Below are 27,905 nucleotides of genomic sequence, written 5' to 3'. Positions count from 1 at the left end.
CAATTAAATCACTCATTCATCATTAAATTGTAGTGGTTTCAAGATGGTGCACCGATATAACTGAATGATATGTTATTTTTGAATGAGAGTTGAAAAGTCACTGAGTTTAGTCGAATAAGTTTGTTATTTTTCTGTCCATCTATCTGTTTAGCAGATTTCTGCGACTCGCTTAACATTTTTAGTGCAAACGGCGATGATTGTATGCTTTCCAATTGCGAGGCAAACATTTGAACACCTTAGGACCAACGTATACTTATTAGGGTACCCAGCTATTTCCAAGTGGCAAGTTTTGCACTAGGTGCTCTCACTGTACTCTGTATTTTGTACTCTGATTATTTCACGTAGAGATACTTTAAGCTCACAATCGCATTTTCCACTCCTAGGCGATTAAATTTTAGGCCTTCTTTTTGGGCCTATAGCCATGTTATAAAATATTCAGTGTCTGATTTCTATTTTTTATACCAAGGTACTCAATTCTAAACAAAACATCCGCAACATTAAAATTAGACGTGAAACTAAAATAACTTACGTATATTTTTAAGCACAGCACATTTGATAGCGCAAAATCGCATTAAGCTGCGGTGATGAAATAATGGACCCTCTACACCTCCATTATGAGGCAACCACAAGCTACGTACGACCTACTATGGTAACTATGGAGCCAGTAAACATTGGCATACCGTATTTTGAAGAAGTTTGAAAAAGTATTTTTCCTAATTTTATTTTCTACTAAATATATTAAGCATATAAAAAATAAACGGGACGCTTTTTAGCCGCGATTTAGCGTCCCGGTATGATGTCGCGTAGAAACCGATTTTAAATAAACAGTTTATTTTCAATTGTATATGTTTAACTGTGTTTAAATGTTTTAACGTGACGCCGCTTTGTGCATTCACGATAGTTACACGGAAACGCGCGTAGGTATCAACTTCTATAGATACATAGCGGGTAGGTACCAACTTCTATAGTCTCGCTCGATGCCCATCCTGGCCTCTGCGGTAGTTTCAATAATTCCCTCTCGCATCTTTTTCTGTTTCACCATGCCATTTCTCCACGTAGAGCTGAACTTTATAAAGGAGGTAGAAACCCAAGTAGAGGTCCAGCCATTTTTAAGTAATTACATACCAATACAAATATGTCATACTAATACAACACAAAAAAATGCCCGAATATATTTATTCCGTATACGGTGCGTAGGTCACTACAGAAAAAATATATTGATAAAATTTTATATTATTGGTAGGTTTAATTGAAAATAAAAATATCTTGTGAACCTGTGATATTCGAAAACATACGAGACGCCAAATTTCAGCAAAAACCGTTTCGAATTTTTTAGCACGAAAAGGTAACAAATAATTGCTCTTTAAATCTACACCATGGAAGAAATGCATTTTCCGGGGTATTAAGTACCTACCCTCATTTCCGGTACTTTCTGTAAAAAAACCAAAGATGAAGGCAGATGTAATATAAGCAAATGTCATATAAGTAGGCACACACTAAATATTGCCCTCGATAAAAATTACTTTGGTCTTTTGACCAGATTATAATTAATGTTAAAATAAGAAACAAAGAACGCACGTAAATCCTAATAGCGTTACATGCTTCAATGCATCGCCGAAGCTAATGGAATTTTTAAACAAGAACCTTAGTGCTCAGTATTGCGAGAAATTTCCACTCGTATAATTTGAGAATGCTACAGGTTTTTTGCTTTAAATAAAAGCATTGTTACTTAATTGCTGCTCTGGCTAAAATTTCTTTAGAGAATACTTTTTTAAATAGTATAATTTTTATTGTTGGTACAATTTCACTGTTTTATAGTTTAAAAATCTTCTAGTAAACGCTTTTTATTTAATTTGAGTGGACAAACAATTTATAGAAATGGAAGATGTTCATATTCAATTCTAAAGTTTGATTAAAAGTACCACAACTAAGAATAAGATGAAGCCAGGAAATAAACAAAATATACCATTCAAATAGTTTTTTTTTCTTTTTTCATCACAAATGAAAATCCGCCATAATTGTGTCACGTTACATTCACACATCTTTCCAAAAGTTTCATTCCAAAAATGCTTGTTTTACCCATTTAACCGTATTTCGTATTAAAAAATTTGTTGGCGTTCATATAGCTAAAATCAAGGCAAAGCAAGCCAGTCATATATAATCAAATACTATTTTCAAGTTTTCATAGAAATCTGTCAAACCTATTCTTGATGTATACGCATGAGATTTTAGAAATCAAATTCAAAATTCATATATTTCAAGTTGGCCTTGTTTATAAGAACTTTTAAATCGTCAACGTCTGTTTGTAGTGACTCTACCACCAGTCTGGAAGGCAGATGCTACCGGCAAGAAACTCAGCAGATTGCTCTTTTTCAACATAATTTTATAGTTCAACAATCTTTATAATTTTTTATCTTGTGAGAGAGTGGCCTGCTACCAAGCAGCCTTGTCGTTAAATAATTTATCAATCGTGTCAGTGAGGTTTAAATAGATGAATCGCGTTATAGCGACGATCGTAACGAACGACGAAAGTCAGAAGTCAATAGAAATGTATTAAATCAATGTAGGAATTGAATGGAATTTATTAATTATTTGAAATTCTACATTATACTTACTGACCTAAAAAAAAAATTATATTCGGTGTTCCGGTCCTAGTAGATCGCGATCTTAAAACAGCTGGATGCCTAGGAAGATACAACAAAAGAAGATACAGTACGTTTGTCTCTTCTTTGTTTGTCCTTTCTTTGTTGTGCCGGGTGTCTAAATATCGCTCACTTGCTGCAGAGAAATGGGTCAAGTCACGCATTTTGCTAATGTGAGACTACTTCGAATATAGGTATGTATACCAAAACAGCGGTGACTCATTAAAAAAATAGAAAATAATGGCATTTTACTATTATCCTGATATTTCATTACTATTTTATTTATAATTTCATTAATTTCATAGACGTGCCACTACACAAAACTTCAAACACTACACATAATTTTGTATTCACAACTCGCTCACTTGAAACGGTTCTGGGCCGTAATTCTTATATTGAAATCAGATAATTAGTCTATTAACGCTTATAAAACCCAATTATAAATATTAATTAGGACTGTTTAAAGGAATCTTGGGGTTTTAATCGTTAATAAACATACAATTTTATAAGCGCTTACAAGGGTAAACTATTATCCAGTGTGTTTGATCTTACTAGTAGGTTTAATAGTGGAGCGATGAGAGACTAGGTATTAAACGTGATTATGTAAGGATTTATAAGAATGTGAATTGTGATTTTAGTCAGTTCCTTATCAGGTATTGCCGGAGTACTAAGCCAAATTGATAAGTGGAAAAATTCAAAATAACGATTCTTTAGGCTCAGTCATTTGGAGTTTAATATATCAAAATCACTCAACATCGTAGGCGCTTTGAAGTGACATCCCGTTACCGACATACAAATAGAATCTATCATACTAGACGTCTGGAAGTGTAATTAATCCTTAGGATTGGTTAGTGCTTGCCAAATTTAGGCTCGAATCATAATAGAATCGCATAGGGGGGCAGCCCTCCAAATATTTCACCCTGCAAACGTCGTTGACAATTTCTACACACAACACATATTGTGTATTTCTATTGCCTACTATAATGATACCAAAAAAACCGGCTTTGTTAAACGATCATATTATATAGAAGAAAGGAAATTATAGTATTTTTCACGCTTTTTAGTGGTATTCATAACTGCCATACCCCTTATAGGTTAACCATCCGTTACCAGCAGCTAGATTGCAGTCAAGGGCTAAGTTTTAATGGAATAAAAAAAACAATAGTTAATAATATAAATTTGGGTTTTTTTTCTACGCGCTTATATAAAGAACTACCAGACATATTTTCAAGTTACATATCCTATTTATTAAGGCTGTATATATTTTTTCCATTTTGAGTCTAACGAGTTATATTAATATATGGTAACAAAAATATTTCATTTATAATTGATTTTTTACAAGTACGATCAACATCAGCTGTGCTAGGACAGCTGATGTCGATCCTACAGACGCAGATATCCATAGCCACACGGGTCACCTTACAAAAACAAGTGGTTAGAGACAATGACCCACAGAAGGCAGCGATTGCGGAGCATATTCTACAAGGGGGAACCCAGCATTGGTTACAGCTACATGACCCTAAAGTCCTCTCCACCGACCATAAAGATATTCTAACACTAGTTCGTGACGTGATTGAAATACGGAAGTATAAAAATTTCAATCGTGAGGATAAAATTAGCGAGTGTGTTGAATCTATGCAAACCAAGAAAGCATCGTACAACTTCTAAATTTAAAAGTGACGCTGCCAATGTAGTATGTTGAACAGTTCGTGAAATACCAACTAAAAGAACACGTAGTTAGATTCTGCTCGTGCCATCCAGCTTGACGTCTCGCACCCTTGCAGTCCCGTCGCGACCACGATCCATGTAACGGCACAACGACAAATCTCAAAACATTATCGTGATTTTTAGGATAATTGATTAAGCACGAAAATCTCAGTTTAAAATCTTTAGTTAGATTATATTATAAACAATGAAGATGACGTGTTTTGTTGTAAACAATGAACGAGGGCTCAGGTAACCAGTTACCACTAGCAACAAGCTTTAAGGTAGTTATCGCATCAACCTACAGTTGATATATTTTACTATTGTTTCCCATTTCTCTACATAAATAACAATGTTTCTGTCGTCTGATTTATTTTTTATTCTCCTAGTATTTTCACTTCTCTACTGTTTTGAGTGCTAATTATTTTTAAACTAAGAAACAGTTCCATTTGATAAAAATGATTTATTATCTTTACACTTCATACAATTGCACAAAATGACTTAGGTCCTTAATAATATGTATGTAGATGTTAAAATTCACACTTTGTACAAACTAAACAACTTTTATGGATAGTGTCTATTCACAAAAGTAGTTTTTAAATAACTTATAATAATAATTATAGATAAAACGCTCTGACAAACAAAACATTACTATCAATTCCTTTATAAGTAACATCATTTTAATGAAGAGTTTTTAGGATTCCGTAGTCATACAAGAAAACCTAAACTTTCGTTTTGTCTTGACTGACTGACTGCCCCGCCGTGCATCAGTCAATATATGTCGCACCGATTACATTTATTACATTTTGTGCTGAAACTAACCGAGGCTTTTGGATTTTTTTACTGCGACTACGTTAAGTTCGATTTTCATACAATGTTTAAAAAACTTTTTTCCCCCCTAAGAAGATAAATTTTAAAATTATCCTTACTTAGCGGGCACCTACGTTTTAATAAATCTGTACGCTCATCTCAATCCGTCCAGTGGTTTGATCGCATTGGTGGATAAGTCAGACAGTCAATCATTCCTTTTTCTTTTAAATATACAAATTATCTGAGCGCCTTAAATTAACCAGTATGCTATCGTATCATGCCCCCTGCACATTAACATAATTAGTAATTGTATTAATAAATAAATAACGAAAATCTTATTTATGATTTATTTTGACACAATTATGCTTATATGAAATATACATTTTGCGCATCCAGTGACTGCCAATTTTTTATCATAAAACTCTAATATGTGCAGCCTGAGAACTGAGTGTCGAAAACTGTTGATCTTTAAAATATAAAGATTTATATCGGTGTCGTATTCTTATCGTTTGCATAAGCTTTTGCAGTGTCTTTATGGTGCTGTTCTGCAGAATTATGAACAGCATACATAACTTTTTCGATTCTACAAAAATATTTTGATATGACTACGGGACCCTACGTTAAACTTGTTCTTATACGCACTTAATACAACTAAATTTTATTTAATCATAATAAATATCCAGACTTACTATTTTAAAGCCAATAATACGAATATGATATACGTATAACGTACTTATTTTTAGTCGACAATAGATAATTAATTGTATTTTTCTCATAACTCAATTCAATTGTTTTCAATTAAACAAGTATAGTACAAAAAATGATATATATCCGTTGGTATTCATTTAACACTTATTTAAATATAATTTTATATATTATTAACCTATTTAGATAGGTTTTTACACTTACTAGAGGATCCACAGTTCCAATCAGTAAACCGATACAATTAATATAATTAATTGCCTAATTTGGCACTATATTTTTCTAAATAACGTAAATAACAAACACTTCAGTCATTTTATTTAGTAAATGAGTATTATTTATCAAAACCGTTGTCTATTATTTCTACAGTTCATTTATAACCCTTCATTTTAGGCGTTAAAGGTTAAATTTAAAAACGATTTGGACATTACATTGGAGTTGCTCTTTCTGGTTCTTTTTCTTCTTTAACAGTATAAACAGAACGACGGATCGCGCCACCTTCGTACCGATGAGCTGCTACATGATGCAGTACTTCGGGTAATGATTCCACTTCAGAAATAATCGCAGTCTCTTCTGTAAAATTGCCACTTTCGTCTCGTCAAGATCTTTGCAAAAACTCGGATGTCAAAATCTTTTGAGTATTTCCCTTCAGTATCTTCTCGTGATGCCTTAATCGGTGAACTATTTCATCGTGAAGAACATTGAAGCACATAGCCGTCAACGCCAAACCAGTCATTATATAAATGGAACAAAACCAAACTGTGCCTGTTGATGCACCATTTCGTTGAGTCAAACCAGGAGCCAAATGTCCAAAACCAATAGTGCTTAGGCTCATGAAACAAAAATAAACACCATCAATAGGACTCCATCCTTCAAGTTGATATAAAACGAAAGCACCGAAGAAAATGTAAGTAAAGATCGCTGTGAGACACAAGGAAATTGGTGCAAGAATGGAAAACCCACGTAAAGACACTTTCGAATCTGTATCTGCACAGCTCATAGAATCACAATCCCGTAAAAAGCTTAGTCCCGTTGCTTTATCTTTAATGGAGTTTGTGCTGAGGCTGTTTGCTTGAGACGCAGATATTATTGTACCTGATGGTGATCGTACGTAATATGGTTCTTGCAGATGCAATGTTTGTGTTTTGTATTCATCCTGACGATTTATTTTGTCTTTCCTATTCTTGACCGCAATAGTTCTTTCGTCGAGACAGCAATAGCCGCATTTAGAACAAAGACAACAGCATAAGGCCTGACTAAACACACTCCGAGCAAGTCTTGATAACAGTGCACCTACAACGGATAGGTAAAGCAATGTTAGTGGTATGCCTATCACAGCGTATCCAATGGTAACTGCTTTACCTAAAGCAGTTTTTGGAGCGACGCTGCCGTAACCTGTCAAAAAAATTAAATTTAATTAATGAAACAGACAATGTTTTCATTTTTACCTTAAAAAAAATGTATTAAAATTTTTGTGAAAACCTTTACCTATAGTTGTAAGAACCGTCAAAGAGTAAAGAAATGCTTTTGCAAAGTTCCATTCATAATCATCATTAATTGCTAAAGCCGGTGCAGATTCCAATGCCCTTACACCACCATATTGCTCCGATACATCGGCAGCAACCCTTGCAACCAGTTTTTCTTGAAATCTTGCAATTTCTTGTGCGGCGAGTCTTGTCCAATTTTCTTTATAAAGAATATTTAAAGATACTGTTATTTCCCAGATACTTTCAACTGTTTGTGATCTCAATTCAGCACTTACTTGTGCGATGCTGCTGTTGACTTTAGGTACAGAATTTGATTTTTTATTTTCGTTAGCGTGATAAGAAGTTGTGGCTAGTGTTTTTTGGTGTACCTTAGCAGCACTACCTTCAATGGCTAGAAATATGAATGCTCCAACTAAAGTGTATAGAAGAAGAATTACAAATATTCCTAAGTTAGTTATACATCCAGCAATCAAACTTTTTTTCTTGTTTTTTTTAGTTTTGACACACAGACAACATGTTGTGACGATATCGTCATAGTTATCTGTTTTTCCGTTTTTCTTGTATTTTCCATTGGCAGTATTCTTTTTCTTATTCTTTTCCATGTTTGAATTCAGGAAACAGCACGATGGCACATTTTCTTACTTTGTTAATAGTTAACAACATTCAATTTTGTTTCCCCTGTGTCCATAATCTGCAACCAAAAATATATTGTTGTTATTGTCTTAAATATATATCGCAAACCGCCCATGACTGACAAATGATGCTGATAAGAAAATGTCACTTGGCTTATCAATAATATATTCTAAGTTAAGTGATATTAATTATTTTAAGTGGAAAGCGGAAAGGGGAAGCGGTGAAAGGGCATGAAAGGGCAGAGCAGGAGCTTGACTTCACACCTGTAACTTTTTTGAGTTATGTGCGAAAAAAATATAGGGCAGTATTATAGCAGCAGCCTTCAAATGGAATTGAGAGTATTTTTGGTCCTGAAGATAAAATAAAATAAAATCTTAATCCTAATACCTGGTTAAAAAAAAAAGAAATACCAAAGATATAAAAATAAACGAGACTATAAAAGGAAATCTTCCGATTTATATTTAAATGAAATCTGTGATCTTGAGTTGATTATTATTCGGATAATAGCATTTCTCGTAAACCTGTCTATATAAGGAATACAATCTGAAATTCAGCAAAGGAAAATAAAGTATCTTGACTAGCAAAAGGCGTGTCAGAGAACGTAGAAAAGGGAAAAGAAATCCAAAATAGATATCGTGAATAAATACATATGCCGTAATGTTTTAAGAAAACTGCTTAAACATGAGCGTTCTTTGATTAATATTCTTTTATTGGTTTTCATTCTCGGTAACTTCAAATTGATACAGAGTTGTTGTTTTATATACAAGATGTGTCCTGCTGCTTCGTATATTACGGAATGCAGCGTACTGCTTAACCTTATAGCTTTAATCACCCACTATTGAAACCTATAATCACATAAACATTGCCAATCGTAAATGCCTGTCCCGAGGACCTACTCCCGTTTTGATTTTTTTAAATACATTAAATTCCCTTCATTACAAATGATTGCATTAATTATGTGTAGCTTAAAAGCAGCGCTGCATATGAGGCGATAGCGCTGGGTAAGCAACGTTGACCCAAGTCAGTAAATTGATGGGTGCCCGTTTTTGAAAGATTGAAATGATACCAATCAATCAGTCTCAGCTCCTATCACTCATATAATAGTAATCGTTAAAGGGAGTCTTTAAACGCATTATCACTTGATTCGTGTACTGAAGGTTAACCAAGAAAATATCTAACATTTTTTATTTAGTCCTAACACTGCAATCCTCAAAAATGTGGGAACACTTAGTATCCAGTATCGTTAAGCCAAATCGTCAAACACTTTCAACCCCTCTCCCAAAGAAACTAAGCGGAATTTCGGGATAAAAAGTATCCTATGTCGTACCTTATTACAGTACGTTTACAGTTTACGTATTACAGTTTTAGCTTCAGTATCGATTATAGAGTACCAGCCAAAACATTTTTTTTAAATATCTTCAATTTACAGAATTCATTCAAGGTCTTCAAGTTACAGTTTTATTATAAATATAGATAATATAATGTATAACCTTAAAGCGCTGCTTTGAATCAAACCATCATTACTATTTAGTATCAAAATTAATTCATATTCATACGAAGAATTAAAATAAAATTGTATTTATTTATTTAGTACCATCAATTAAAAATAACATAAAAAAGACAGGACGTGCACAAGGACAACTTATCTCTAGGGAGTTTTTTTTCAAAACCCCTGGAATGTGAGAAATAATTTAGAGAGAGCTAAAGAGTACTTATAGAAATAACTGAATATAATACAGAGACATGCACAAATGTAAACCATAATGTGTACATACAATACATAAAATACAGAATGAAAGATATACTAATTAACTAATTATATAGAGAAGCCAGATAATGCTGCTTCAGCCTTGACTTGAACACACTCGGAGATGGGTTATCACACAGAATATTGTGTGGAAGAGAATTATAATTTATAATTTTATGTTAAATTATAAATTGCTTTCCCCATCAGTATCTTCAGATGAGTAGTCAATTTCAAATTATTGATACCTATATTCCTTCTTAACGACCTTAGAGAGTTGCTATTAGTCGTTTATTCCAGTGTAGTATTTAAATTAAACTTTCCTTCCGGTATCGAATAACAAGAAGTAATAAACCAAAAACCTTTCATAATGACTAATACGCGTAATTCCAACTCTAGATGTGGGTTGTATAATAAACTAGCTATTCGATGATAAATAATGATTTACAATACATGGTTTTAAGCAAAAACTGTGTGTTTTTTTAATTTAAATAAGTGATAGAGATTCCGATTGATTTATTTATTTTTATAGCTTTAAAACCTTATTGTTATTTTGTGGTACATAATTACTTATCTTTTGAAATAAATTGATAAAACAATTACATAATATTTGCAAACCAATGTTAAATGTGACTAAGTAAATACCAACTCCCTTTTATAAAAAAAACGGTTTACATCATAATTGTTACAACATTTAAGATCATCTAATTTAATTTCATGACGAAATTCTACATCAATAATAGTCCAAGTAAAGCTTACTTTAACGAGGCGAATATTCAAGTATGGCTTATAGATTACACACTTAGTTCAACCGCTTAAGTTCGCCTAGAATGTTTCAAAGAACATTACATTAACGTTATGGCATCCCTTACGCTACATTAGTCAAAGCTTGCATTGATTACCGAACTTAACAGGAAACTATGTTGATAACGTTTTTTAACCCCCGACGCAAAAAAATGGCGGGGTGTTATAAGTTTGATGTGTCTGTCTGTGTGTGTGTGTGTGAGTGCCTGTCTATTTGTAGCATCGTAGTGCCCAAACAGATGATTTTGTGTTTTTGAATGGTAATGTTTATTTTTAAAATTGATTTATCATATTATTCTAATATATGTACATCGTCGTCGTATTTTACGTCGTAAAAAAATGACCAAATTAATCTGTTCAATCAGTTCTCTTCTACAGGGGCCATACTACCTACGTTTAAAACAAACGTGTTTCTTCAAAATACAGTTAATACCATACCTTTACGGCCTAACAATAAAAATTTAAACTTATATACATTCAAAACAAATAATATCTTTATATATATATTTCTTGTGTGCGTGTGTACGTAACTAAACTCCTAGACAGCTGGACCGGATTTGAATGATTTTTGGTATACGTATGGGTGGCACCCTGGATGGTTTAGATTCACAAATTAGCCCGACAGATGGCGCTGGGGTCCGCTAGTATTATATATATATCGGCGCAACGACTTGTAAATTTGCTAAATTGATTATCCTAAATACTAAATTGATTAAAGATTAATTGTAATTGTTTTGCTCATCATTAAAGATCATTCACTAATTGATGTACACCACCTGTAAACAATAGATTGCTTTATAAATACAGAGTGTTCAGTGACTTTCGAGTCATTGTGGCACGAGTAGCCAAACCGAGCAGAGCTCCATATTGTTGTGATAATGTTTTTAAGTGCATTAATATAGTTATTTGGAAAACAAGTCGTTATTACTGCTAATATGGAAAGTAACGATAACGACGAGGAAAATAACGTCAGAATTGCTGACGTCATTGTTTTTAAAATTAATATATATATGTATATATAGCTACATGCAATTTACCACGCCCACTTACACGTAATTTTAGTACTAACTACGTACAACCTCCTGCACAAGTTAAATATTAATTCCGTTGTCCAAACTTAACCAACAAAAACTTGTGTATGTACAGTTTACGACCAGAATCACTACAAACTTCGTTGTAAGTTATGAGTTAAACTATTTTGTTCCTTAGACAAATATGTACTTAGAGCGCTAATGGCGTTTTATAACACAATACCCCTTTATACGTAGTAACTATATACCCCATATAATTAAAAAAAAGACTTAATCAATGGACCCAAGCAATAGAGTCCTTAACAAGGCAATCAAACAAGTTCAAAATCGAATGGTCTTTTATATGAGAGTTCCCATATACAACGTATAACAGAATTACGAAATAAATTTTAAGAATGCATTAGTGCATTTTATAAGGAATCACCCTGCACAGGTATTTAATTAAATATTTATTTATTTTTCCATACTAACGAATTCAAAACATTTTAAGTTTTTATTTATGACAACCCTATTGAAGATTAAAGACCGACACGAGCATAATACCTACGCTACAGTCACATGATTTAAATTTTGCATATTATGATGTTAGGGCTGTATCTGATTTCTTTCAGTAAAAACTATGGCAGTGGTTTACTTAAAAACTATTAGTATCTCGGTTTCAGAGATAAGTCTCAGAGACAGAAAATAATGTTGTACCTTTAAAGTCTGTGAAGTAATATTTCGGTTTTAATTTACACGTTTTATATCTTCCAACTCCATCATAAATTCAAAATTTCAACTTAATCGGAAACTGGGAAGTGGGTAAAATTTAACTTGCAATCTTTGATTATACGCTGCCATACAGACGAAATTAGACAAAAAATTAATAGACCCAAATATTAACGTCACAATACTTGCATTTCGTACGCAATAAGATATAGATAAAAATAAGAATAAGATATAGCATCAGCATCAGCGTCAAAATCATTTATCCGATTACGATGATTTTTTGATGAGCAGTCGTATGAACATCCCCAAAAACTTTCCCAAAAAGGTATTGCCACATAACTTTACTTACCGGGCAAGAAGCAATCCAGTCTGACAAGCAAATGGTGTCAAAAATGTCTATAATAAGTTTGCCCTCACGAATGAAAAACACATGTTGTGTCTGCCCAACAAAACGTAGGATGAAGGCAAGAAGAAAAGGAATTCTTACCGGGCAAAAGTTATCCTTACTACTAATATAAAAGCAAATGTGTCTGTCCCTCATTAACGCCCTAACTATGGAAACAATCAACTAGATTATTACTTACACAGAGCTAGTTAAAAAGACATAGGCTTTTCATCCCATTAAAATAAACGGTTCCCATAGAATTTTATAAAAAAAAACCGTAATAGACGAAAAACGCGGGCAAAGAAGATCAAATCCTGTGAAGTGAACAAACCTAACCACATTCAACGCGTTCGACGCGTGTTGATTCAAACCGACAAACTTTAATAAATCTTTAAAACATTATTTTATCCGGTGCCGACGTATGTACCCCATAGTGACAGCAATCACCAGGCTTACGTACGCCACCTCCACGATATTAGGACTCTCATAAAAAATAACTAGGGGGAGGAAATTGTGTCGCTGTGAATACATGGGCTCAGCACGCTCCTTAATCATGCAGGATTTTTGTCATACAATTTTGTTGTTGCGCTTACAAAAACATGGCGGGCTTTTGAAAACATCGCGGCTTGTTCCGACCGTACAATAACGGCTTGTTGCTTGTACATGAAATACAATGGCGCTTGGGAAAATAAACGAAATCGACTTTCGCGAAAACCTTTTTAACCATGTTTCTGTGAATCCAAATTTCATACAAACTTAGCAGTACATATGAAATATGGATCCTGATTTTCTAACATTCGAACTAACTCTTTCGTTCGTAGAATACAAGACATGCCCAAGACAAGGTATTCCCTTCTGGCATCGGACTTTATTACTGTGACTATAATAAAGTCCGTAACGGACAAAAAACTCATCCCGTAGGTACTGGGAGGAGTTTTTTTGTCCGTTACAATGCTCGTCTCTACTTTACAAATATGTATGTAGGTGAGGAAAACCAAAAAAAAATATTAAATTTTATTTTACTACTCTCACGGCGTGATTAATTCTCATTACTAATTACAAAGTCCTTAAGAATCACTGAGCTTAGCCGTGAACTGACAGACGGGCATAACAAAACTAAGGGTATAATGGCTTTCCTGGTTGACTACGAAATTATACCGGATATTATTATTTACTGGACCCATTAACTTTGTACAAATTTGACCTTAGCAGTTAATGTAAATACCTACATCAAAGTAACTAGAATAACACTATGAATATCATACAAAAGAACATCTGTATAAATTTGACTCACAATAATTTTTCATTGAAGCTACGTGACTGCAAAATTCAATTTCCAGGTGTCTCAACCGATAACGGAAGATTAAGCATAAATCCATGATAATCCAATATTTTAGAGTCTTAGCATCCCAAACACCTAACGTGCTATTAAAATCTATATCCTATTTTAAATGAGCCATTTCGAATCCGCGTTCCTTCTAAAGAAATTTTATGCTAAAAATATTTTCTTGCCTAGGAAATTTAAAAACGCACATTTGGTGTCCAAGATGCTGGAATAAGGCCAATCACAGGATTCTACTGGGATGTATATTGAACTCTCTACAAAATACCTGTCCAACAGTCAACGTCTAGTGGTTTGATAATAAAGAAAACGCATTAAAAAAAATAGATAACCTACCTAATTTCATAATATGATAATGGTAAGAATCATAATCCTTCAATGTTAAAATCATATGTGATTGCGAGTGCATTCCGCAATTAAACCACACGTTCTAAGCTTGCAAGTTCGCAATATAGAACTAATCGGTAACTTTGGCTCTGCATATGAGAACTTTATGCAGATTAAGACGATAATGACCGCAGCGATATTACAACTCGTATCTTCGAAGTGCCTTGAGGGCGATAATGTATTCAGGTGCCATGTCTTGGTGTTAATAACGGATACCCAGTTGGTTGGTTGGGTACGATAAACGCAAACAAGAATTCAATCGGTAGCACACGAGCCTCGTCAGCATGCTAAAATCATTCTCAGATTCAGTAATTTATTTAATTTATCCCTCCTATCTCTCTGAAAGAATATTCCAAATAAAAAGATTCAAAATTACGGATATCCAACACCAATATAGGAGTAACGGAGGGAGCTGTTTTCGAGCCAGTACTATATACAAAACACACCATCTCATGACACGAAATGTTAAAAAATCCTTCATAAAACTTTACTACAGAAACAAGGGATTCGTCAGAATACAGCCTCGTTACAGAACTTCAAGATTTAGGCATGCCGTTACCGATTAGTTCAATTCCTTTTACGATAACCAAACGACCGTGCCTCTAGTTAATAAGGAACAATATTGGTGCATATTAAATATTTAGGCCTATAGGGATGAAAAAAAAAATCATAATCAAAAACCTTTTCTGTTAGAGATTTATGTCCCTTTAAGTCAGAACATTCCAAGTCGCTAACTCGTATGTGAAAAAATAGACCGTCAAAAATATATATATATATCTTGAATGCAATTTGAGCTTATCTGCTGCAATGTCAGCACATATTATATTTTAACATATTATTTCAAAGAATGCAAAACTTTTTCATATTACGTACGTACGCTATAGCACATCACTAATAATTAGAAGATTATCAGATTTTTTGTAAAACCTACAACACCCCCTCTAAATTCACTTAAATTCTTGGACATTTTTATAGAAATATTTGTTTAGTAAAGATTATATTATAAGACAACTACAACAACTACATATTTCGTCTTTGGTTTAATAGAAAATGTCAAAAAAGACAAATTGCACACTAGCTATTGTAACATCAGTTATATGAGAAACACAGTTTTTGCATCATATAAGTTCAACTAATAGGTAAGTTTCGCTCAGCATAATGTAGAAACTTCGGCAAGATTAAGGCATCGATTGCAATGGCGTTCCAATCTGGAAACTGCCTCTGACATAATGTATTCATGGGTTAACTCTTCCTGTTCATTACTATAGGAAATTAAGATTTAACTTATATTATGAAGGTATTAGGCAACTTACCAGAGTGGTATAAAAAAACATCAACATATTTCCAGCTAATATTTAATTTTACTTATTTCACTACAAGGCTCTTTTTTAAGATTATTCAAATTTACCACTATCAAAAATAAAAGCGCATGCCCAGTCGGTAGGACTTCGACTTAACTCTCGATTAGGGGTAAGACTACCATACTACCTAACAGGTTACACAACAAGGTGAGATTTTAATCAAAAATAACATACAACTACTTCTAGATCCCGAGTATATGATTATAATAAAACAATAAGCATAATGTGTCAGTGACGCAGCCTAACTTAGTTTAAAAATCTTTTTGTCGCTCACAATATGCATTTACAAACAAAGCATTTTTAGCCCAACCGTTGTAGTGCCACAATTAAAAGAACAATTACTACCCAAGTTACTATTATATTATTGCAACTCACAACTTGTTGAAACAAGTTGTGCGTTTTCTGTCTAGAACTTTTTCAGTTCTAACCTAAGTTAGGATATTAGCGGTGTCCAGCTCTGTGCCTCGGAAAACATCTTAAAGTCCAACCAATATCATTTTTAACTGAACATACATAAATGACTCAACTACAGATAATAATAATAGAACGCCTCTTAAGATATTATTATCAATGTCAAAATTTATGCCTACGAATCTCGCTTAGAATACGTCGGTAGAAACGCAGGGTAATGAAATAACTCATTTAAATTGGAATAGAGATTTCAATGGGACATTAGGCGTTCGGGAATGCTAAAGCTCCTGTAATATTGGATTATATCACTGATTTATGCAGAATCTTTATCGGTGGCGACACCTGAAATTGGATTTTATCGCTCGCGGTAAAAGGGACGGAAAAGATTTGATTTTGCCCATTATTTATCAGATGTAATGAATTTTTGGTTTAGGTTTAACATAATTACGAGAAGTTTCTAGATTTTAAATCAATAAAACTTTGCTGTATTGGTTTTGTATAAGGTCGTTTTAATATGAATAATGGGAAGAAGGTGAACACCTAGGAACGCCCATTAGGACGATGTCACTGGTCAGATCAATCTTACAGATATCTTTAACAGGTAAGTACGACCATGAAACAATTTAAAATAAAGAGTTAATACAGGTATTATATTTATAGATTTAAATAATTCTTAGATTACATATAAAATAGAAAAGGCGTATTGGCATTTTTGACATTACTGGGTCATTAAACAAAAAAGGCATTTACTTGTTTGTGGTCAAATGGCCAAAAAGCACCAGGCGGACGTACGAGACAACATCGTAATTGACTGATAGTAGGATTTGAATGGATACAACTAGCGATTCCTCGCTTGTCATTAGGTATTTCTGATAGCTGTTCCAACTAGGTAATTCCTAATACCCAAATTAGTGACGAAAATACGATATAATTAATTTTTAGTTCATGAGTATTCTTAAAGATGGTATTAATTTATTAAGAAAAGAAATTTGTTTCTTCGCAGAACCATAGCTATTTATTAAAATCGATAAAGCATTCGCGATATTACGCATATATAAGACATTTTTAATGAGGCGTTTATCTTTGTAAATCAAATGTTTTAAATTGTTTAATATTTAAAGTTGAATGAACTACTAATTGCTGCTTATGCTTGCGTAATTTTAGTATATTTTCTTATGTCTTTCGTTTTCATAATTCCTGTATAACATTTCTGACCTAACAACGTACACAATGTTATAATGCTCTGCAAAGAAGTCGTAGAGAAAGAGTCCTGTAGCCTTAGTACAAGATTTGTACGCTAGCAATCGAGGTATGGAAATACTTGAATGTCCGACTAAAACATTGTCATGTTTTTAGCGTCTTTATGAAAATTATTAAGATCACAATATCCTTTATCATTCCACACTTTACGTATATTGGACAATAAAACAAAAGGAAAGCAAAATAATAGATTGGTATGTACAAAGCCGCTTAGCCAAGAAAAGTTTTCGTAATATTTATTATTAAACATACGTGTTACTTTATCACCTTTTTTTTGGATATTTTTAACATTGGTACACTCCTTCCTTTGCGAATGATTTCTAATTTTACGATATAGGGATAGAAATTAAAGTTTTCTCTAAGTACTTTTTCCAGGCACACTGAACCCAAACAAAGACCGCACGAATATGCTTTCATTATAAAATGAATGAATAAACTATAAATTAACCTTAACACATTAAACTATCACTACTCAAACTTTTACTAAAGGTTAAAGTTACTGAATTTATGCACTTGAACCGTTTATTTATCACCAACGCCATACAGCATTGTTCGAAGGTAAACAATAATGGCGATTGAATATGCTATAGATAATATTGCAATCGAAATTAGTCAAAATAGTCTTTAGTTTTTTGTAAGTACGGGTACGAACGCTATTTTATTTTGATATCTAAACAATAAATAGAAACCATATTTATTGTTAACTCTCTCACTTTCCAATGATTCCTGGAAAACCTAAATTATTCATTTTTCAAAATTTAGACAGCGTTTGGTTTCATAGATTATTTTCAAAACGAAAGACTAACTCGATAATATTAGTTCCTTAATTTTCTTAAAAGACACTAAAAGGTATTTACATTTGTGAATAATGTTTTTAATTTTAAAAAAAGAATAATGACCGTTAACAACAATAACAAACCAAGCAAATCATTTTATTCATAAAAAAATCAAACACGTAATTGATTATCCACTTCCGTAAGCAGTGCTTATAGACACCCATACATAGAGAATTTATGAATGAAACTGTTCTTGTGTGAACCGATGCTAATCTTGTAAGTACAAGCGCACGATTATAACATTACACGACACACACTACTAACTTGCACGCACACATCTAACAGAACGATTCTTTTTTTGGGCGTGCTTATTTTATTTGATATTTCTATGCAACAGTAGAGGGCGTCATATGTCGAGTGATTCTTAATAATGGATTTACCCTGCAATCGATAACATGAGATTTAAATAATAATATAGGTATTTTTACGTGTTTTAAAAGGTACGTAAAATACGAAGTAGAAGATTTTATTTTGTACGCTATGCGACTCGCGCGCGCTGGTTGCGCTGTCGCCTGTCTAGCGACAATTGACCTAGAAGTTTGTCCGCTCATTACTAGATGGCGCTTTCATATATTTTTTACTTAGTGTTTTTTTAATTACAAAACTTTAATGGTCCTATCTGAAGGCTCTTTAAGACCCTGAGGGTAGGGTATGCACTGCTTATTTGCATATATGCAATGCACGCCACTAATAGATCCTTACTTCCTTACTAGTAATATTAGAAATGCGAAAGTGTTTGTTTGTTTGTTTGTCCTTCCCTCACCCCCTAACTAAGCAACCAATCAACTAAATTTTTGGCAGATAGTCAGTTGACGGAGGGTAACATTCTTGTCCCAGTAAAACTGTAATCAACGCGGGAAATAATAACATAACAAGTATGTTTTTTATTTCGCAAACAATTATTTTTAAAGTCATAACTGCATTTTAAATAAAAATCTATCAACAATTTACCATTATTTTGTATAACACACTTAAAGAAGCTATTTATATTTTATAGCAACATTACTGACAAATCCGATGGGACAATTTTTTTCCCACATAAAAATATAACGCATAGACAATTTTGGAAATTTCATGAACTAATAATAAACTGAAAAACTTTTTTTTATGCTTATAGATGAGCGCTTAACTGCAAGCACTAATGATGGTAAGTGATGATGCAGCCTAAGGTGGAGCGCGCTTGCCTAGAAGATGCCTTTTGACTCTTCATTTAAAGGTACTCATATTCTAAGTACTTGGGAAAATTGAAGCTGGAATCTTGAGCCTCATTCTGAGTGTTTTTTTTTTAGTATTGGTTTCGATCGCAATTCACCGACACAATTTTTTTTTCTTCATCAAGCACTATCTCTGGCTTAACGCTGTAGGTGCCTCTGCTCTTTATCTCTTTGATTATACTCATAGCAGTCATAAAACAGATTTTTATTTATGCCTTCGATTTTTACTCGTAGTTAGCAGTTATCAGGAAATTGTCAGGTTCTGTGATCGGGCAAAGTTATCTAGTTTATATCCAGCAATTCCCGATACAGCTCACGTACTCGTAGGTATCGGCCGAAATATTCCGGCTGCACTTGTAACATGTCGACACGTAGGTGCTAGGAACAGCTACCAATTTAACAGAACACTAGCCTATACTTGAAATTGTGAAGCAAAATTGCATCGAGAGTTATAAAGTGCACCTATGCGTTGTCCTAGAATTCATAAAAGATTTTTATTTTTACTTTATCAAAAACTTTTACGGTTTATCGTAAATAAACATTTCGCCATTATTATTTACCTATGCCCTTTTATGGATTCCGTTAGATTAACAGAAGTTTAAATTTTTAGAAACAGAAAAGTTACCAATATCTTGGTCTCAAATTACTAATCTTCCTTATGATAACCTAAGGCAAAAGACGTGAAGAGAAGAGAAGGAAATTATAAAGAGACGTACAGAGAAGAGAAGAGATATTCGGGCAGAGAAACTAGTGAAAGTGGTTTAATAAAAGAGCCCGGTCACTGTTCAAAGCTGCTGTATCCAAAGCTTATCCTGCTCGTAGGATATCCGTATAAACAAGAATGAGGATAAATTGTATTTTTTTTTTGGTGTTTTTACACTTGGAGGAAATATCAAATTTAAATAGGTATTTTAAATGAGGATAAATTTATTATAAGCTTACTCCTTGGCTTTTCTCTGTTTGAATGTCTTTAAATTTAAAGAAAATAAAATGTTGTGCCAAGCTTATATAAGGTGGGATTAAGGAAGAAGAAGACGATACGAGACGAATAAACGTGGACAGATGCAAGATGGGGAATCTGTCCACGTTTACTCGGCCAACAATTTTGTATAGCGTTTCTATGTAGTATTATTTCACAAACTCGTTTCAAGCAACGTATATACTCGAATGTTTTATTTCAACATAATGTGCATTTATTTAAGACTAGCTGTTGCTGCTGTTTTCGTCAGCGTATATTACGGGTTTTTCACAAATCCCGTGGGAAGCGTTTGTTTTAATGGGATAAAAAGGTACCCTATGCTACTCTCCGTTCTTTCAACTAACTTAATACAAAAAATAAAGTAGATTGGTTGCGAAGTGAAGGAAGGAGAAACAAACAAACAAACACTTTCGCATATTAATAAAGATTTGGAACAAACGAAAATTATCATTTTAATGTTTATAGATAGAGGGACGTTGAGAAACAAATATACGTAGTTATTTGAAGCTACCTCTATGCATGTCTTATGACAAGTAGCTCGAAGTGTAATTAAAGATAAAAGACTGATGATTCCTAGGCAGAAATTGTCATTTCGTTTCCAACGTCATCATGATAATATAATGAAATAATCATGATAATGTTTCGGTGCATCGCTAAGTCAGCGCTAAACGCGAGGTTGGGATTTTGAAGAATCACACTGTAGCTACGAAATATTTAAAGTTACAGCGTAACAAGTTACAGTATAACCACTCGATGCCGATGGATTGAATGGTCATGTTCGATACGTGACTGTAGCGAACAACTTCCAATTATATTGAACAGCGTCAACTGCCGTCTAATTAAATTGCATGTAGGTACAGTTGTGTATATTAAAAAAATCTTAATCTTTGTATTGCACAGTATTGGAAAATAAATATTGTCATTTGATTTTTTCCAATTGATTAAAAGATCCAATTAACACCCACTCAAGGGGTTATTTTCAAATTAAAAGTTTAAATATTTCCACAAAACAGAAAGACAAAAAATATAAGAATACTTAGACTAAAAAGTATAAAAGCAACACAGAAAGACGAAGAGATATTAAACTGACTTCTCGATAAATACTGCAGCGAGAATGGTCACAGATAACAAATACGCTACAAATGGTGGCAGTATAACAAGCTCGTAAAATACCGTCACAAAGTAATTTTAATCTCCAATTTGATGACCGATGAATTAAACCCGGTAATACATTTTACTCCTATAGATCTCTCCGTAACAATCTCATAGTTATGAAAGCATATTCGACCGAGTTTTATTGCATATTGAAGTGTTATTGGTTTATTGGAACGTTTTGACTAACGGAAATTCTCATTTCAGCTTCTATCTATTCTTTAAAGTGCAAGCAATATTACTTAGTATCGTAGAAACGAAGATAGCCTTGTGGGTAAGCGATGTTGGCCTTGTGGACTTTGGCCTATTTTCGGGAATAATTTTTTTTATATGGTGGGAAGCTTCGGCAACCTACCGACAAAGATCAGTTACAGTTTCAGTGTATTGTAACAGAACGTTAAATACCTTGGCAGCTCATCTTTGTTGGCAGGTTTTATATAAGGGGAGGTAATAGCCAAAAAAAGGCTGAGTATACTAACTAGGCTACGTCCTCTTGATATTTTTTCGTCCTCAATTCATTAGTGCCTTCTGGTTTTCGAACATTGTATGTTGTCAGTGAAGTTTTATGCTTCTGATTCATGTTTGCTAACTGAAAACCCCAGATTCAGCGGATGATGGAGTGGACTATCTGTTTGGAGTATCTATACTAAGTGATCTATAGTGAGTGAGTGATAGTGATCTTAGTAGAAATGAGAAGTAAGAGCTATTAAAGCTCATATAACTCAGGAGATTGATGGATGTATTTTAAGGTGATGGAGTGAAGTTCTGCACATATACGTATACACAAAATTAAAGCCCAAAAGCGGCACAAGTCCGGTATTTGGACATTCCTATAAATGACACATGTCCTGCAGCGGACAATCATCGGTCGATAACACTATGTTTAAATAGCTTGTGATAAGAAACTTGAGCCTCTCCAAAATCTTTCTATACGGTTTATATTTGACCTATGCAAATATACCCACGTTTCCGAATTTCGACAAAAACTCAATTGGTTTTTTATACGTCGTCGCCGGGATTTGAATTTACTTTCGCTTCTGTACTGTGTGTTATTTCGTTTAAACACTCTTACTTGAAGTGCAATCGGTTTTAGATCGCGTCGTGCCCTTTCAGGGCAAAAAAAAATTTACAAGCATTAATTTACCGTATATGCCATCGAATTGTGGAATGCGCTTTTTTATGAGCATAAGGCAGTCGAAATCACTGGCGTTATTTTAAAAAGCGGTTAAATGTTATTATACTCGTATTTCCAACTGAAGACTATGTTTAATTTATTTATTCTTATTCAAGTATTTATTACATGGTAGGATATACAGTTTATGTATTAGCATTTAGTTATTCGTATTTATGTATTTTATATTTTGTACCACCTGCAGTTTATTCTAAGGTTGCCTGGTAGACATCGATACTAAGCGATAAGGCCTTTTGTATTCAGCTTCTATTTTTATGTTTCTGTTTTCTTGTTCATATCTTCTACTACATGTGGTGTATAAATAAAGAGTAAAAATAAATAAGATACAAAGATGGCGTCTGCAACACCTGCTTGGTCATCAATACAATTTTTTCATCTATTTTTTAGATTATAGATTAGCTATAATCCACTTGATAAGTGATGCAGCCTTAATGGATCGCGCTTGCCTAGAAGATGCCTATTTGTCAAAAACTTCAATCAATCAATAGCCTGTAACAGTCCATAGCGGGACTCTTCTCCCGACGGGAAGTTTACACGTTATTACGAAGCTGAGCAGACTGGTTGGCGACTGAAGTAGAATATAGTAACAGCACAGATACGCCGCTGCCCGTTCTTCGCTATAGTATTCCTATCAGCCGCACGACGCTCACCTTATAAGTGGTGGGAAAACGGAAGTCAAAAGGTCAGTCCGAATCTGCAGTGCGATCTAGATACGAGGAAACACTACTAAATCATTTCCTACAATTTTTGAAGTTTTACTTCTTTTGGCGCGTTAGGGAAAAATGGTGAGAGTAAATTTATACGATGCGCGCGCACACCGACACAAAAAACCATCATGAAGTTAGCTATAGTCAACATTGTAGTGTTTCTAAAAAAGTTTTGACAGTTGACTTTGAAAAATTCAAACAATACCTTTTTCTAAATTTAAAATTCAAACAATACAATTTTTGAAAACATTTTTATCTTGTTACGCTAAAGAAATATAACTTCTAACGCGTGTACATAAGTACACACACGTTTTTTTATAAATTTAAATACAATAGTAATATAGTAATATTTACCCTATAAATTACTCAATAAACTATATATACAATATAAAAAATTTCTCTCTCAAACTCTCCAACTGCCGATGCTGAAATTAGTATATGCATATATCAGTCTTATGGCGACTGTAGCGCCATCTAGTAGGTTACATTGTAGTTTCGATCTACTTCTAACTAGTCCATGAGGTGAAAATTAAGGATCAGATCTTTACGTCGATTCAGCATCTCTGCAGAGGACACAGAGCAACACAACCTAAGTTCCCACCGAGTCGAAGGCTTCTCATAGTCTACAAAAGCCGAACAAAGTGGCCGCGCACATTTGCATATTAAAGGCTAAATGAAAAATTCGAGTTGCTATCGACTAAAATCCTTACCAAAGCTAAGCAGGTCAAGTGTAGGTACTCAAGTTTATATACTTAGTTCATGTGTTCATTTAATTTTTTAAATGCATTAAACACGGAAATAATGACTGCTTTAATGCCGCATTAATGGAAACTCCAATTATGAAAGGAATTTAACTCTGGATCTGCCCAGGCCAGCAAAATATAAGAGGGAAATGACACACAGTATTTTGACCTCTATACTTGACATGATAGCGTATATTTTACTTTACAATGGCAGCACTGTAACTGCAAGTCCAGTGTATTAACAGTTCTTTTGTATGTCACACGTATAAGTGGCTTTTCCACAAAGACTGAACTGAAGAGTGGTTCAAAGAGATTTTATTTTTTATTTTTTATTCGAATATTTTGCATGTACAGTGATATTTTATTTACGTCAAGAACATATATTGTCCGAAACGAACAATAGTTGAATTTCAGACATTGCATTTATTTTTTTAAATAAAACAGACAATACCTTTTTAAACCTGATATTATTTTTATGAATAATGATGAATGAAATTTAAAAAAAAATATGATATACTTATGACAGGATTATATGAACAGCTACTTACGAGTATAAAAAATGAAGATATCTAACTTCTTTTATTTTGTTATTAATTGCAATCCGTTGAACTCCCAAATTTGTGGTATAAACCAAACTACTGTCAACAAACAAGTATTACTTTGGCTGACTTTCGAAACAACATTTTTTTTTATATAAAACGAGAATATTAAGAGAATATTTATGATTGAGCATAAAATATAATTTTTATTAATTAATTTTTATTAATTAATAAAAATTATATTAATTTTATATTAATTAAATTAATTTTTATTAATTTATTATTAATTAAACTATAACCTAAAATAAAATATTTAAAAACTAAATAAAATCTGAAACGTCCTCGAAACCACCGCAGCGAGGCACAGTTCCTAAGATGCTGGCAGCATTGCCCCTTTGGATGGCCAAACTAATTCGTTGGCCAAGGTAACTGCCCGCTCTAGGATCACCGGTAGACATTGAATATTTTTACTTTGCATATGAATGCAGAGAAAGATAAAAATATAGGTTTTAGTTTAAACTACCTTATTGGGCAGTCAGAGACTTGAATCTTTTGGTTTCAAAACATACATTTTAAGACTGCCTGTCGTCGACAGTGACGTCCTGACGTAGCGTCGGAGGTTCCCAACAAAAGGACTGATTGTGATGTGGTTCTTCTTTTTGAAACCTGACGTAATCAAGAAAGTTCCTAGCTACGACTTATGGAGATCGCTTACGACTTTTAAAATCATCAGTTAATTTCCTACTTGACAAAAAGTGCTGCAGTATCAATTAGTGTGCGAGATATCTAACCACTCTGCACCTCATAGCAGATATGATAAGGCTCAAAGAATGGTCCCAATGATATTCAAGGTCTAATCTTAAAGAAAATAAGAGTTGATATTTTAAGCTCATGTCCGGTGTTGTTGTTGAAGTTAAACGAAGAGCGGTGATAGCCTAGTATGTAACACCTTTCGGGAAGATCGAGCGCGGCAAGCACCTCTAAACCACACCACCTTGGTTATATTTGTTTTTAATTAATTCAATTTAAAATATCACCTGCTTTAACGGAGGAAAACATCTTGAAAACATGCCTGAGAGTTCTCCATGACGTTCTCAAAGGCATGTGAAGTCTACCAATACGCATTTGGCCAGCGTGGTAGACTACGGCCTAAACCCTTCTCAATCTGAGAGGAGACCCGTGTCCTGTAGTGGGCCTATAATGGGTTGGTGATGATGGTTATGATGATTCGTATGTACCTATTTGTTTTCTGTTTTACTGTTTGTTAGGTCGCCTGGCTGAGATCTTCTTTTGTGTTCTACTTCTATTTTAATGTTTCTGTGTATAATACCAAAATAAAGAGTAATACTATTAATAATAAACGTAATAAAAAGTGTATGCCTATATAATGTTCACAGAGACTTGTAAAACTTCAATTGGCCACCGCCTATTACGGCCTAAATATAAACCCTTCACATTCTCAGACCTTTAAGTTATAGCTATCTGGAACGTTGTTGCCAACTATGGGCCTCATAAAGATCATAGTATCTCAGAGGGTAAAGAGCTATGTTAGGAATATCTCTACGTGACCGAATCAGAAATGAAGAGACCCGTAGAAGCAGAAGAGTTACCGACATAGCTCAACGAGTCGCGAAGCTGAAGTGGCAATTGGCGGGGCACATGGCTGGGAGAACCGACGGACGGTGGCGTTAGTAGACCCCCAACTAGTTTGACAGACGACATCAAACGAGTCGCTGGAAGCCGCTAGAAACAAACGGCCCAGGATCGTAAATTTTGGAACGAGCTAGGTCGAGCAGTAGACGTCAGTCGGTTGAAGTGATGGTGATGAACTGCCGACTAGCCTCGGAACAACATGGATAGTCGGAGCTCTTTGTTTGGAGGCAAGTGCTAATAGGCATTAACAGACTGTGGATGATGATGATGACGATGGCTTCAAAAAATAACTAAACTAGCACCTATTGTACACTTACAATTATATAAATACATCACCGCAATGTTAAAGGGTTGAATACAGTGCATACTATCTCATTCTCAAGATAATATGTATACAATCAATTCTAAGGTAAATTATCATCAATAGCCTATAAAAGTCAACTGCTGGACTATAGGCCTCTCCCAACTGGAGTTTTTGTCCACTATCACCACGGCGGTGGTAGCAGAGAGGATACTGCTTGTTCTTCGTTATATTCCCTTAGGTATATATTGTTTGTATATTTTCGTATTGCAGTTGATATACATTTAAGGAATTTAATAATTAAAACAAAACAAATGAATGTAAGTGAGCCAGTATCTTAAAGAAATTTTTTATACTAAAGAATAATCTAAACCTGTGGGTGGGTGACATTTGTTCATCGAGTTTATATGCCATAACATTAAAATTACAGTTTAATTTCAATAACTTGTTGTACATAAGACCAAAAGAAGCATAATTATAATAGGATTGCGAATATACACAGAGGATACAATAATAAATTGAGTAATATATAGGGTAAATATTCTACTTACCATTTTGAAAGTCATTATCCCATCCTCCTTTCAACGTTAATCTTGCATTTCGAGCTTCTTGGAAATTATTGCGCCCCGTTTGTACAAGAAAATTCAGAAAACACAATTAACTCACACAAATTATTGCAATCTCTCATCCTCACTGATTACTACTGATCTGTCAACAACCTAAGCGGATGATAAAATTTTGCAATTTAATCATGAAAAACAGCCATCATTTCAATGATCCCAATTCTGACTCGTACGGTGCGAGTTTAAACCGTTTTTCGCTTTAAAATGTACCCGATATTTTTATTTATTACACCGTTAACTCACTACTATGAGTTTGGAGCCGGGTTCTATCAGCCATCTTTGAAATTTTACAGCGCATGCGTGATTTCCTTTTCCAGTGACACATGCGCTATGAATAAGCTTTCAAAGAACAAAAATATAAGTAGGTCTATAAAAATAGACAGTCTTGACGTTTCAAAAGCACTTTTTAAACGTCAAGTCAGTCTGTTTTTAGGTTTGTAGTACCTACAGACCACCCGTTTGGAGACAGATTCTATAAAAAAGAAGCCTGCAAGAAATCCACCAGTTGCCCTTTTTAAATATATCATGTTATGTTCAAAATAAATAGCATTTGTT

The 27,905-nt window shown here is 33.8% G+C and overlaps 1 protein-coding gene across 1 annotated transcript; it reads right to left on the bottom strand.

Annotated features, from left to right (window-relative positions):
- Positions 1-6,200: 6,200 nt before the first annotated feature.
- Positions 6,201-27,606, bottom strand: LOC120628172 (TWiK family of potassium channels protein 18-like). The gene is made up of 3 exons (XM_039896412.1): positions 27,279-27,606; positions 7,347-8,036; positions 6,201-7,253 (listed from the first exon to the last, which is right to left on the bottom strand). Exons 2-3 carry the CDS (start codon positions 7,945-7,947, stop codon positions 6,457-6,459), a joined length of 1,398 nt encoding a protein of 465 aa, XP_039752346.1. The 5' UTR covers positions 7,948-8,036; positions 27,279-27,606; the 3' UTR covers positions 6,201-6,456.
- Positions 27,607-27,905: the final 299 nt, after the last annotated feature.

The sequence above is a fragment of the Pararge aegeria genome, chromosome 12 (genome assembly GCF_905163445.1).
Source record: "Pararge aegeria chromosome 12, ilParAegt1.1, whole genome shotgun sequence".
NCBI classification, from domain to species: domain Eukaryota; kingdom Metazoa; phylum Arthropoda; class Insecta; order Lepidoptera; family Nymphalidae; genus Pararge; species Pararge aegeria.
This window is presented reverse-complemented; position numbering and strand designations above follow the sequence as displayed.

Coding starts and splice junctions, on each gene's coding strand:
- LOC120628172 (XM_039896412.1), bottom strand. CDS start 7,947: ATGGAAAAGAATAAGAAAAAGAATACTGCCAATGGAAAATACAAGAAA. Junction 7,254..7,346: donor GACGGTTCTTACAACTATAG/GTAAAGGTTTTC, acceptor TTTTTTTGACAG/GTTACGGCAGCGTCGCTCCA.